Genomic DNA, 12,249 nt, shown 5'->3' on the forward strand with positions numbered 1-12,249 from the left:
GTGATTTTAAAACAGAAACTCACCATGTTTTTGTGCAGTGTGTGTATTTGGGCCGTTTATGTTGAGGGGGATGGGAGCAACTGTTTAACACATCGAATGAAATGAAAATCGCTTATTGTCACAAGTAGGCTTCAAATGAACTTACTGTGAAAAGCCCTGAGTCGCCACATTCCGGCGCCTGTTCGGGGATGGTACGGGAATTGAACCCTGTTGTTGGTCTGCTTTAAAAGCCAGCTATTTAGCCCAGTGTGCTAAACCGGCCCCAGCTGGTTGAATGCAATCGCTCCCAGGAATCAGCCCCCCGTCCCCACCTTCACTTGCACCTTGGCGCACATCAGGATTTGCTGTTCAAACATCTGTCTTCTCTCCAACTCTTTATTTTTGGGGCCAAAAAAAACCATCAACGAGTTGGAATCTCGTTATCCTAACTGACTGCCCGTAATTATTGAGAATAATATCTCCAGATATAGATAAAAGAGGACTGAGATACTGGCACCTTTGAGTGTCTGTTGGCAAGGGTGCACGGACAATGTGCGTTGATTAGGCGTCAACACAGATTATTCCCGGGCGAATGTGAATCCGTCTGGGAACAGGAGGCTCCCCGAATCTCCAGTCCTCTGGATAGAGAGAAGCTGAGAATACCCGGAGGGAAGGAGGGTGTTGGACATCAATGAGAGTTTTGGAGAGGGGGGTAAATAAAGGAAAAGTTATTTCCACTGGCAGCTATCCAGAGGACACAGATTTCAGGTACTTGTTTTGTTTTAAGGAGGACGAGGGGTTTTAGAAGAAGTATTTTTTTTGCTCATTGCTCAGGGGGGGGGGGGGGGGGGGGAGTTGGGACCGGCTGAAATTCAGCGCTAGGTCAGGGCGGGGGGAATAGATCAAATTTCCAAATAAGAAATTGGATGAAATTTGAAAATGAGACAATTACAGGGCCCGTGGTTGGGGGGGGGGGGGGGGGAGAGGCAGTGGGTTTTAATTAGATGGTTCTTTCATTGGGCGGGTACAGGCATGATGGGCCGAGGGGTCTCCTGGCAGCAGGTGCATTGACACCGAGGGGGTGGGGGTGAATGATATTGAAGGTGTAACTGATCCAGGTTCTATTACCTTTCAGAGGGTGAAGATGGATATGAGGTTGCTGTTTCTGAGCGCCTGTTGCCTGGCCGCTCTGGGGGTGGCGCATGCCTGCCCAGAGCCCTGTGTGTGCCAGGACAAGTATTCACACCAGTTCGCGGACTGCGCCTACAAGAACTTCGCCGCGGTCCCCGAGGGCCTCCCGCACAACGTGACCACCCTGAGCCTGTCGGCCAACAAGATCCAGGCGCTGCTCCGGGATTCCTTCGCCGACTTGGGGCAGGTGAGCTCCCTGTGGCTGGCACACAACCAGATCGCCAGGATCGAGGAGGGCACCCTGGCGCCCTTGCTGCAGCTCAAGAACCTCGACCTGAGCCACAACCAGATCGTGGAGTTCCCCTGGGAGGACCTGTACAACCTGAGCGCCCTGCAGCTCCTCAAGATGAACAATAACCTGATGGCCACCCTCCCCAGGAACGCCTTCACCAACCTCAAGGACCTGCGCTCCTTACGCATCAACAGCAACATGTTCCAGACCCTCCACCAGGGCACCTTCGACTCCCTCAGCTCCCTGTCCCACCTCCAGATCTACAGCAACCCCTTCTCTTGCGACTGCCACCTGGAATGGCTAAGGGGCTGGGTCCTCAAGGCGCTTATCTCCATCCCGGAGAAGCAGGATGTCCAGTGCTCGGAGCCCGAGGATCTCAGGGGGACGCCGGTGGTGGAGATGCCCCAGTTACACTGCATTGCCCCCGGGGTTTCCCTCAGCTCCCAGCCCAGTAACCCCAAGGCAGAGTTCAGCGAGGGCTCCAGCCTGGCCCTCCACTGCAACGCCAGCGGCAACCCCCCACCACACATCCAGTGGAAGATCCGGACAGTCAGCAAGGAGATTGAGCTGAACGAGGCCAATGGGCAGGAGGAGGGAGAGGAGGAGGAGGAGGGGGAGGACGAGGAGGTGAGGGATGGGCTCCTCAGCCTGAAGAGCAAGCAGAGTGGGGGGCGCTTCGTCCTCCTCAAGAATGGGACCCTCATCATCCCCCACTTGAGCCAATCGGAGGAGGGTCGCTACACCTGCCTGGCCAGCAACCCAATGGGCAGCAACCAGTCCACCCTCAATGTGCTGGTGACCCCTGCCACCCCCTCCCCCAAGTACGACCCAGGCTACAGCAAGGACCCCATCCTGAGCCCCAGCGGTGGCAAGCCCCACCTGAAGTTGGCCAAGAACAGTGTCCTCAAGCCAGGGGGCAAGGACAGGGCAGTGGGCATTACCACCATTGCCAGCATCCCGGCCGGGGCGGGCACCATGGGCACCCCCGCTGCCCAGATGTGCTCCCAGAAGGCAGGCAGTCACTACATCTCCAACCACGCCTTCAACCAGAGTTCCCAGATGAAGCAGCACACCTTTGAATTCGGGGTGATCGCCCTGGAGGTGAGCGAGACGGATGCCAGGGTGAGGCTAACCCCTTTCCGGAATTCGCCCAGCAACAACCTGCAGATGCTGTACCTCTGCACCCAGGAGGGGGGCAAGGGGGCCGCCATGGTGCAATGGTCAATGATTGAGAGTGGAGTCAACTCTTACCGCTTCCAGGACCTGAACCCCGGCTCCAATTACACCCTGTGCCTCACCTACAGCGGGAGAGACTGCCAGGTACAAGTGGTGTTCACCACCAGGAGGAAGATCCCATCCCTGCTCATCATGGTGGTGGTCAGCTGTTTTCTCCTGGCCCTGGCCACCATCCCTCTGCTGGGGGCTTCCTGCTGCCACCTCCTCTACAAGTACCAAGGCAAGACCTACAAACTCATCGTGAAGAGCCAAGCTGCCCCCGAGCTGGAGCCCCAGCCCCCCGGCTCCCCCCTGCCGGCCTCTGAGAAGCTGTACCCGGCCAGCGAGACTGGCGAGGGCAGTGTGGCCCCCGGCTCCATCCCCACCTCCTTCAGCAAAGCCACCCAGGAGGAGTTCGAGGCGGGATCGGAGTACAGCGACCGCCTGCCCCTGGGCGCCGAGGCCGTCAATATCAGCCAGGAAATTAACGGCAACTACAGGCGGCCGGCGCGCTGATCCCGGCAAAATCCCGCTCCCCCAAAAAAACCACACTCCCCCCCCCCCCCCCAAGTGTAACCTGTGGCGTCCCAATCCCGTCATTCCAGGATATTGTTGTTGAGATAGGAACATCATCATTCCCGGGATTCCAGAGAGAGAAAGACCAATCCAGGCTTCCGCCGGGAATATCCCTTGGAACTCACTGGGAGCAGGAACATTCAATCCAGACCAACTTTGGACACCAGCTCCAGAAATATTTGCTCAACGTCCAATCGGCTCGGTGCTTTCTCGATAAAACCACCGCCTTCTCCCCTTTTGCAAAGTTCTCCTTCCTATTCTGTGCAGCATGTTCATCCATCCATCAGACATCTACCTATCCATCTATCTATCTGTCTATCCGTCTATCTACCTATCTATCTATCATTTACCTATCTATCAATCCATCTATCTGTCTATCTATCCATCCATTATCTATCTATCCATCCACTCACTATCTATCCATCCAATGTCTATCTATCTATCTACCCATCCATTATCTATCCATTATCTATCTACCCATCTATTATCTATCTATCTACGCATGAATGTCTATGTACTTCTATCTATCTATCTACCTGTCTCTGTCTGTCTATCTATATATCTACCTGTCTCTGTCTGTCTATCTATCTATCTACCTGTCTCTGTCTGTCTAGCTATCTATCTATCTGTCTCTGTCTGTCTATCTATCTACCTGTCTCTGTCTGTCTATCTATTTATCTATCAGTCTCTATCTATCTATCTATCTATCTATCTGTCTCTGTCTGTCTATCTATCTATCTATCCATCCAATGTCTATCTATCTATCTATCTACCCATCCATTATCTATCCATTATCTATCTACCCATCTATTATCTATCTATCTACGCATCCAATATCTATGTACTTCTATCTATCTATCTATCTATCTATCTATCTATCTATCTATCTCTCTATCTATCTATCTATCTACCTGTCTCTGTCTGTCTATCTATCTATCTACCTGTCTCTGTCTGTCTATCTATCTATCTACCTGTCTGTCTGTCTATCTATCTATCTATCGGTCTCTGTCTGACTATCTATTTATCTATCGGTCTCTATCTATCTATCTATCTATCTATCTGTCTCTGTCTGTCTATCTATCTATCTATCCATCCAATGTCTATCTATCTATCTACCCATCCATTATCTATCAATCTATCTACCCATCCATTATCTATCTACCCATCTATTATCTATCTATCTACGCATCCAATGTCTATGTACTTCTATCTATCTATCTATCTGTCTGTCTGTCTACCTATCCCACAGATGTGCTTCGCTGACCCTGTTGTGTGTGATCTATCTCTCGGTGTTTTTATAAAGTGCAATGTTGTTCAGTTCTCTTCCTGCCAGCTCATTCTGCAGCTCCCCAGCTGCTGCCAGGACTGTGTTTGTGTTAAAAGACATGAGTCCGTTTTATATGACAGTGATGTCTTTTTGTAATATATCATTGTGCCCGTTGTGTACAGAGTGCATTTAGTGTTAACAAGGGGTTCGGAGGGACATCGCTGCTGCTAACGAGCGATGTGGTTGTGGGGTCGGGTTTGTGTGTGTATATGTGTGATGTCTGCTTTAGCCTCGATCAACTCACGCTACTACTCGCTCCTTTTTGATATAACTCTTATCTCTGTATTCAATAAATTAAACCCCCAAAAAACAACCTCTTAGCAAACTGCAGATCCAACTCCTTTTTTTGCAATCGGTCCCAAATCTTCATTGAATGAAAAGCCTTGGTTGTTTGGGACTATCCCGGTTTAATGCACTATTGATGACCCTGCCTTGAACAGCTTGGGTCCTGCGGGACCCAGAACGTCCCATCTCTGGAGGTACCACCACCTCCTCCCCCCTAGAAATGGGTTTGGGGACTCCTCTCCCTCCTCTGCCCCGCCACAGATTTCCCACATAAGGATTGCACGGGAATTGTCAGGGAATTTGAAGCTATCCTGCTCAGGGAACCATCAGAGGCTCCAGGAATTCTGATGGTTCCCGACTCTCACAGGGATCGTTACCCAGGATAAGTTGAAAGATTTAAAAAAAAAATTTAGAGTACCCAATTTTTTTTTCCAATTAAGGGGCAATTTAGCGAGGCCAATCCACCTAGCCTGCACATCTTTGGGTTGAAACCCACGCAGACACGGAGAGAATGTGCAAACTCCACACGGACAGTGACCCAGAGCCGGGATCGAACCTGGGACCTCGGCACCGTGAGGCAGCAATGCTAACCACTGCGCCATCGTGCCGCCCTCTAAGTTGGAAGAATTAAAACCACTTCTTACTCCTGGATGACTTTAGTACTGATACCCCCCATCCCGTGTGAAATGGGGCCTCCTGACCCCCCCCCCCAAAAAGGGACACCCAACTACCCTCCACACACCCAGCCTTCTACCCGCTAATTACCCTCCACACCCCTAACTACCCTCCACACACCCAGCCGTCTACCCCCTAATTACCCTCCACACCCCTAACTACCCTCCACACACCCAGCTGTCTACCCCCTAATTACCCTCCACACCCCTAACTACCCTCCACACACCCAGCCATCTATCCCCTAATTACCCTCCACACCCCTAACTACCCACCACACACCCAGCCGTCTACCCCCTAATTACCCTCCACACTCCGAACTACCCTCCACACACCCAGCCGCCTACCCCCTAATTACCCTCCACACCCCTAACTACCCTCCACACACCCAGCGGTTAGCCAACTACCCCTAACTACCCTCCACACCCCTAACTATCCTCTCCACACCCAGCCGACTCCCCGCTCCCCCGACTATCCTCCCAATACCCTGACTACATACCATTTCCCTCCAAATAACCAGCAGAGCCCACCTCCGACTCTCCCACCACCACCAATCACCCTTGAACACACTTAACATCCCAGCTTCTACAGCTCTCTGGGGTAACAAATTCCACAGAATAAGACGTATGTGCAGAAGTAGGCCATTCGGCCCATCGAGCCTGCTCTGCCATTCAATGAGATCACGACTGATCTGATGTGATTATCCTCAATTCTACTTTCCTTTTTTTCCAAATTTAGAGTACCCAATTAATCTTTTCCAATTAAGGGGCAATTTAGTGTGGCCAATCCACCTATCCTGCGCATCTTTGGGTTGTGGGGCCGAAACCCACGCAAACACGGGGAGAATGTGCAAACTCCACACGGACAGTGACCCAGAGCCGGGATCAAACCTGGGACCTTGACGCCATGAGGCAGCAGTGCTAACCGCTGCACGCCGTGCTGCCCCTCAATTCCACTTTTCTGTCTTATCTCCCTATCCGGCCCTCCCAGACCCACCCTGCCCCCCCCCTCCTCCCCAGCAGCCAATTCACCAGACCCCATCCTCCCCGACATACTCAACCTACACCCCTATCTCAGCCTCCTCCCTGGCTTCTCAAAGCGGCTGGGACCTTTAAACTTATCTGCTTTATGGAAGCTAGTCATGTTAACAAAGGGAGCTTGTCTTCACTCACCCCGATGCCGCCTCACTCGGCCGAGAGGGTTCCTGAACTTCTGCTCTGCACTATTCCCGGCCGGCCTGAGTCGCGGGGTCGGGCAGGAAAAGCAAAGCTGCATTCCACCACAAGCGAAAAGGAGCAGGGTGTGATTGCAATTCCTCGGAAGCTCTGGCCCTGGAATCCTCTCTCCCTAAATCTCTCCAGCTCACAATCCGACTCTTCCCCTTTAAGACATTATTTGAAACTGACCCTCTTTGACCAAACCAGTTGTCATCTGTTTCCCTTTGTGCGACTCATTCCGAAATTCTGCTTTTCACCTCCAGCCAAGTGCCTTCGACGTGTTGTTACTCTGAATACAAATGTATGATTTGAGATGAAATAGATCAAACAATGTAAACAGGGATTGCCATAGGAAACCTACAGGAAATGTAAGATTCATGTCGAGAAGGCTATAATACAAGATCAGGGATGTATTTCTCAGGCTGTATAAGGTTCTGGTCAGAGCCCATTTGGAGTACTGTGAGCAATTTTGGGCCCCGTATCTAAGGAAGGATGTGCTGGCCTTGGAGAGGGTCCAGAGGAGGTTCACAAGAATGATCCCTAGAATGAAGAACTTGCCGTATGAGGAATGGTTGAACACTCTGGATCTATATTAGATGGGGTTTAGAAGGATGAGGGGGATCTTATTGAAACTTTCAGAATACTGAGAAGCCTGGATAGAATGGACGTGGAGGAGCTGTTTCCACTGGTAGGAGAGAATAGAACCTGAGGGCACAGCCTCAAATGAAGGGATGATCCTTTAAAACTGAGATCGGGAGGAATTTCTTCAGCCAGAGGGTGGTGGATCTGTGGAACTCTTTGCCACAGAAGGCTGTGGAGGCCAAAGCACTGAGTGTCTTTAAACAGAGATAGATAGGTTCTTGATAAATAAGGGGATCAGGGGTTACAGGTAGAAGGCAGGAGAAAGGCGATGATTGATGACAGTGCAGATGCGATGGGCCGAATGGCCTATTACTGCTGCTACATTTTATGTTCTTATGGTTATCATTAAGGGCCAGGAGGGAGCAAATAGATACAAGGTGAACAAGGTCTTCATCTCTCTTGGTCTTAAACCTCCAGACATGCACCCCACAGTCTTCCCACGGGTTTTCCCTTGAACCTCAAGTGTCTTCCCATTACAACTTTGCCCATCGACCTGAACAGGGACCTGGTTAAATTCCTCTATTAAAATAGGCTATGATTGAAAATGCAACTCCCCCGACAGTACTGCAAGGAAACAATGGAGCAGCACGGCGCACAGTTAACATTTCTGCCTCACTCCACCAGGTCCCAGGTTCGATTCCCCGCTGGGTCACTGCCTGTGCGGAGTCTGCACGTTCTCCCCGTGTCTGCATGGGTTTCCTCCGGGTGCTCTGGCTTCCTCCCACAGTCCAAAGGTGTGCAGGTTAGTTGGATGGGCCATGATAAATTACCCCTTAGTGTCCAAAATGTTCGCAGGGGTTATGGCGATAGAGTGGGGGAGTGGGCCTAAGTAGGGTGTTCTTTCAGAGGGTCGGTGCAGACATGATGGGCTGAATGGCCTCCTGTACTGTAGGGATCCTATGATTCTATGAAGACACACAGGAGCAGGAGTATACTATATAGCTCATTGAGCCAGCTCCGCTACTCAATGTGATCATTGAGCATCAATTTTTAATTTTCCCACTCACTCGCCAAATCCCTTGATTCGCCGAGAGGCCAAAATGTCTGTCCCAACCTTAAAATTATTCAACAATGGAGCATGCACAACCCTCGGGGGTGGAGAGTTCCAAAGGTTCACCAGCCTCTCAGTGAAGTAATTTCTCCTCATCTCAGTCCCAAATGATCAACCTCTTGTCCTGAGATTGCAGATTGCATCCCCCCACCCCCCTCACCCTGGCCCCCTCCTGTGTTTTAGATTCCCAGACCAGTGGACACAATCTCAGCGACTGCCCTATGCAGTTCATTCAGAATATTGTGTGCTTTAATGCAAATCTATTGTCAGCCTAGATTACGTACTCAGGTCTTCGGTTGTGTCTCAGACTCATTGTTAACTACCAGACAAGCCAGCACCATAGATTGAACAGGTTATCAGTTCCATTCTGGTTAACATTGACATTTGAGTCTTTATCTATTTTCTGACAGCAACTTTCTGCTAAACAACTAATCATTTTCGCCAGTTGCTGCAAAGACTTTCATTTATATAGCAACTTTCCCAACCGCAGGATATCCCAAAGCATTTTTGAGCCAATGTACTTTTGGAAGTGTACTTTCTAGTGAAACACAGGAGTTGCTATAGCTAATGTACACACAGCAAGCTCCTCAATCAGCAGTATAATAATGACCAGAACAGCTTTGAATAATGTTGGTTGAGAGATAACTATTGTCCATCCAGGGCGGCATGGTTGCACAGTGGTTAGCACTGCTGCCTCACAGCGCCAGGGTCCCAGGTTAATTTCCGCCCTTGGGTCTCTGTCTGTGCGGAGTCTGCACGTTCTCCCCTTGCCTGCGTGGGATTCCTCCAGGTGCTCTGGTTTTCTCCCACTGTCCAAAGATGCGCATCTTAGGTGGATTAGCCATGGTAAATTGCCCCCAAGAGTCCAAAGGGTTATGTGGGGTTAAAGGGATAGGGCAGGGGAATGAGTCGAGATAGGGTGCTCTTTCAGAGGGTAGGTGCAGACTTGATGGGCCAAATGGCCTGCCTCTGCACTGTTTGGATTCTATGATTCTCCAACTCCATTGTTGTGCTACAAAAGTGTGTTTCAGGATCTGATCCATACAGCTGAGAGAGCAGAGAGGGCCTCGGTTTACTCCCTCAAATGAACAGCGGCATCTCTGACAGCGTAGCACCCCCTCAGAACCACCCGAGTCAGCCTCGATTTTACACAGGAGCCGGAGTCGAACCCACAACCTGCCGAATCAGGGGAAAGAGACCTGCCTCAAAGGTGAGTTAGATATTTAAAAAAAGAATCTCGGAAACGTTCAGCAAATGAGAGAGCATCTGGAGTATCACTGAAGCTTTACAAAGTGATGAGTTGGGCAGCACGGTGGCGCAGTGGTTAGCACTGCTGCCTCAGGGCGCCGAGGTCCCAGGTTCGATCCCGGCTCTGGGTCACTGTCCGTGTGGAGTTTGCACATTCTCCCCGTGTCTGCGTGGGTTTCGCTCCCACAACCCAAAGATGTGCAGGGTAGGAGGATTGACCGCACTAAATTGCCCCCTAATTGGAAAAAATGAATTGGGTACTCTAAATATTTTTTTAAATGATGACATTTGGAAGTAATCATATTCGGTCAGGGTAACATATACGGGGCAGGATACTCCGTTCTGGCAGCCGGCCAATGGGGTTTCCCATTGAGGGCAACCCCATACGGTCGGGAAATCTTCAGGCGTGGATGCTCTGCTGGTGCAACGGAGAATCCCGACATCAATGTTTCCTTTATTTTTTAATGGGATTTGGGTATGGACATCGCTCGAAAGGCCAGCATTTGTTGCCCATTTCTAACTACCCTTGAACTGAATGGCTGGCTCTGCCATTGAAGAGTCAACCACATTGCTGTGGTTCCAGAGTCACATGTAGGCCAGACCGGGTAAGGATGGCAGATTTCCTTCCCTTTTTTTTTCATTTTCTATGGGGCATTATTGAACCAACAGTCAATGATAGCTGTCCAAGTCATCATCGTTGGGATTAACTTTCCCTTCCAGATTTATTTATTTAATTTAGAGTACCCAATTCATTTTTTCCCAAATAAGGTTCAATTTAGCGTGGCCAATCCACCTACCCTGCACATCTTTGGGTCGTGGGGGTGAGACCCACGCAGACACGGGGAAAATGTGCAAACTCCACACAGACAGTGACCCCAGGCCGGGATCGAACCCGGGTCCTCGGCACCGTGAGGCAGCAGTGCTAACCACTGCGCCACTCCAACTTCCAGATTTATGAATTGGATTTAAATTCCACCAGCTGCCGTGGTGGGAATTGAATGCACGTTCCCAGAGCATTAACCTGAGGTCTCTAGAGTACGAGTCCAGTGACTTAACCATTACACCGCAGTCTCTCCTAACAATTCCCACTTATTGTCATAGATGTTGCACCTGGGAACATGTCTGCACTTTTTGTCAATCTCTAAGGATTTATGTTGAATACAGAGGACCCAAAGTGACCATCAGATGTGTTTCATTCCTTACTGGAACATAGATGGTTTTGTTTTCTACAATCAGGCCAGCATGAATAAAAATTAAAGTTCCCAATGATCAGTCTCCATAATCATAGCTTTTAATTAAACATTTTTAAAAATTCATTCTTGGGAGTTAGGAGGCCAGCATTAATTGCCCATCGTCAATAGGCGAGACGGTAACACAGTGGTTAGCTCGGTTGCTTCACAGCACCAGGGTCCCAGGTTCGATTCCTGGCTTGGGTTCCTGACTGTGCGGAGTCTGCACGTTCTCCCCGTGTCTGCGTGGGTTTCCTCCGGGTGCTCCGGTTTCCTCCCACAGTCCAAAGGTGTGCAAGGTAGGTGGATTGGCCATGATAAATTGCGTCCAAAAAGGTTAGGTTGGGTTACGGGGAAAGGGTGGAGGTGTGGGGTGCTCTTTCCAAGGGCCGGTGCAGTCTCGATGGGCCGAATGGTCTCCTTCTGCACTGTAAATTCTACGTTCTATGATGCTGTGGGGCAGCATGGTGGCACAGTGGCTAGCACTGCTGCCTCACAGCATCAGGGAGAGACATCCGGGTTCGATTCTGAATCTTGGGTCACTGTCTGTGCGGAGTCTGCACGTTCTCCCCGTGTCTGCGTGGGTTTCCTCCGGGTGCTCCGGTTTCCCCCACAGTCCAAAGATGTGCAGGTTAGGTGGGAGAAGTGGGCCTAGGTAGGGAGTTCTTTCAGAGGATCTGTGCGGACTCGATGGGCTAAATGCCCTCCTGTGGTTCTCTAATTGCCCTTGAGAAGGTGGTTCTGAGTTGTCTTCTATAACCACTGCAGCCCGCATGGTGTGGGTACACCCACAGTGCTGTTAGAGAGGGAGTCCTGGGGTTTTGACCCAGCGGCCGTGAAGGAACGGCCGATATATTTCCGAGTCAGGATAGTGAGTGGTTTGGAGGAGAACCTCCATGTGGTAGGGTTCCCAGGTATCTGCTGCCCATGTCCTTCTAGATGGTAGTGGGCGTGGGGTTGGACCACCTGGAAGCAGGTTTGTACAGTGGGTCGATCTCTGCAATACAGGAAGTCAGGTCTCTGCACTGACAGATTTGTCCGTACTGACTCACTGTGCTACAGGTCTGCCATGTGTGCCCCTATCAGATTGATCTACACAACGGTCATGGACAATTGAGAGTTGTCTATGCAGCGATGTATATTCTGGGCTTTTCTCCAGACACTTTTGGAAATTCATGCTTTCAGCCTCCTGGTTCCAATTTGAGGAAATATTGCCTTAAGTCACTGGGTTCATTCAGCAAGTGTCACATGTCATTTCCATATAAATGGATTTGAGTAAAAGATCCAAGCGGTTTGAAATGTAGCAGGTCAGAATCAATCAGAATTAAATTATTCAAGGAGGACCTTTGAGAGCCGGGGCTGCCCCTCGGGACAGGAGGGGGAGG

At 50.4% G+C, this 12,249-nt stretch overlaps 1 protein-coding gene across 2 annotated transcripts in view; it reads left to right on the plus strand.

The window, feature by feature from the left end:
• islr2 (immunoglobulin superfamily containing leucine-rich repeat 2) overlaps positions 1–4,833 on the plus strand; it is a 10,338-nt gene extending 5,505 nt beyond the window's left edge. For both annotated transcript variants that reach the window (XM_072492808.1, XM_072492807.1), the window contains exon 2: positions 1,115–4,833. In XM_072492808.1, the coding sequence (XP_072348909.1) occupies positions 1,115–3,133 (2,019 nt within the window). In that variant the 3' untranslated portion in view covers positions 3,134–4,833. The remainder of the gene's footprint in view (positions 1–1,114) is intronic.
• The last annotated feature ends 7,416 nt before the right edge of the window (positions 4,834–12,249 follow it).

This window comes from Scyliorhinus torazame, chromosome 30 (genome assembly GCF_047496885.1).
Source record: "Scyliorhinus torazame isolate Kashiwa2021f chromosome 30, sScyTor2.1, whole genome shotgun sequence".
Classification (NCBI taxonomy): Eukaryota; Metazoa; Chordata; class Chondrichthyes; order Carcharhiniformes; family Scyliorhinidae; genus Scyliorhinus; species Scyliorhinus torazame.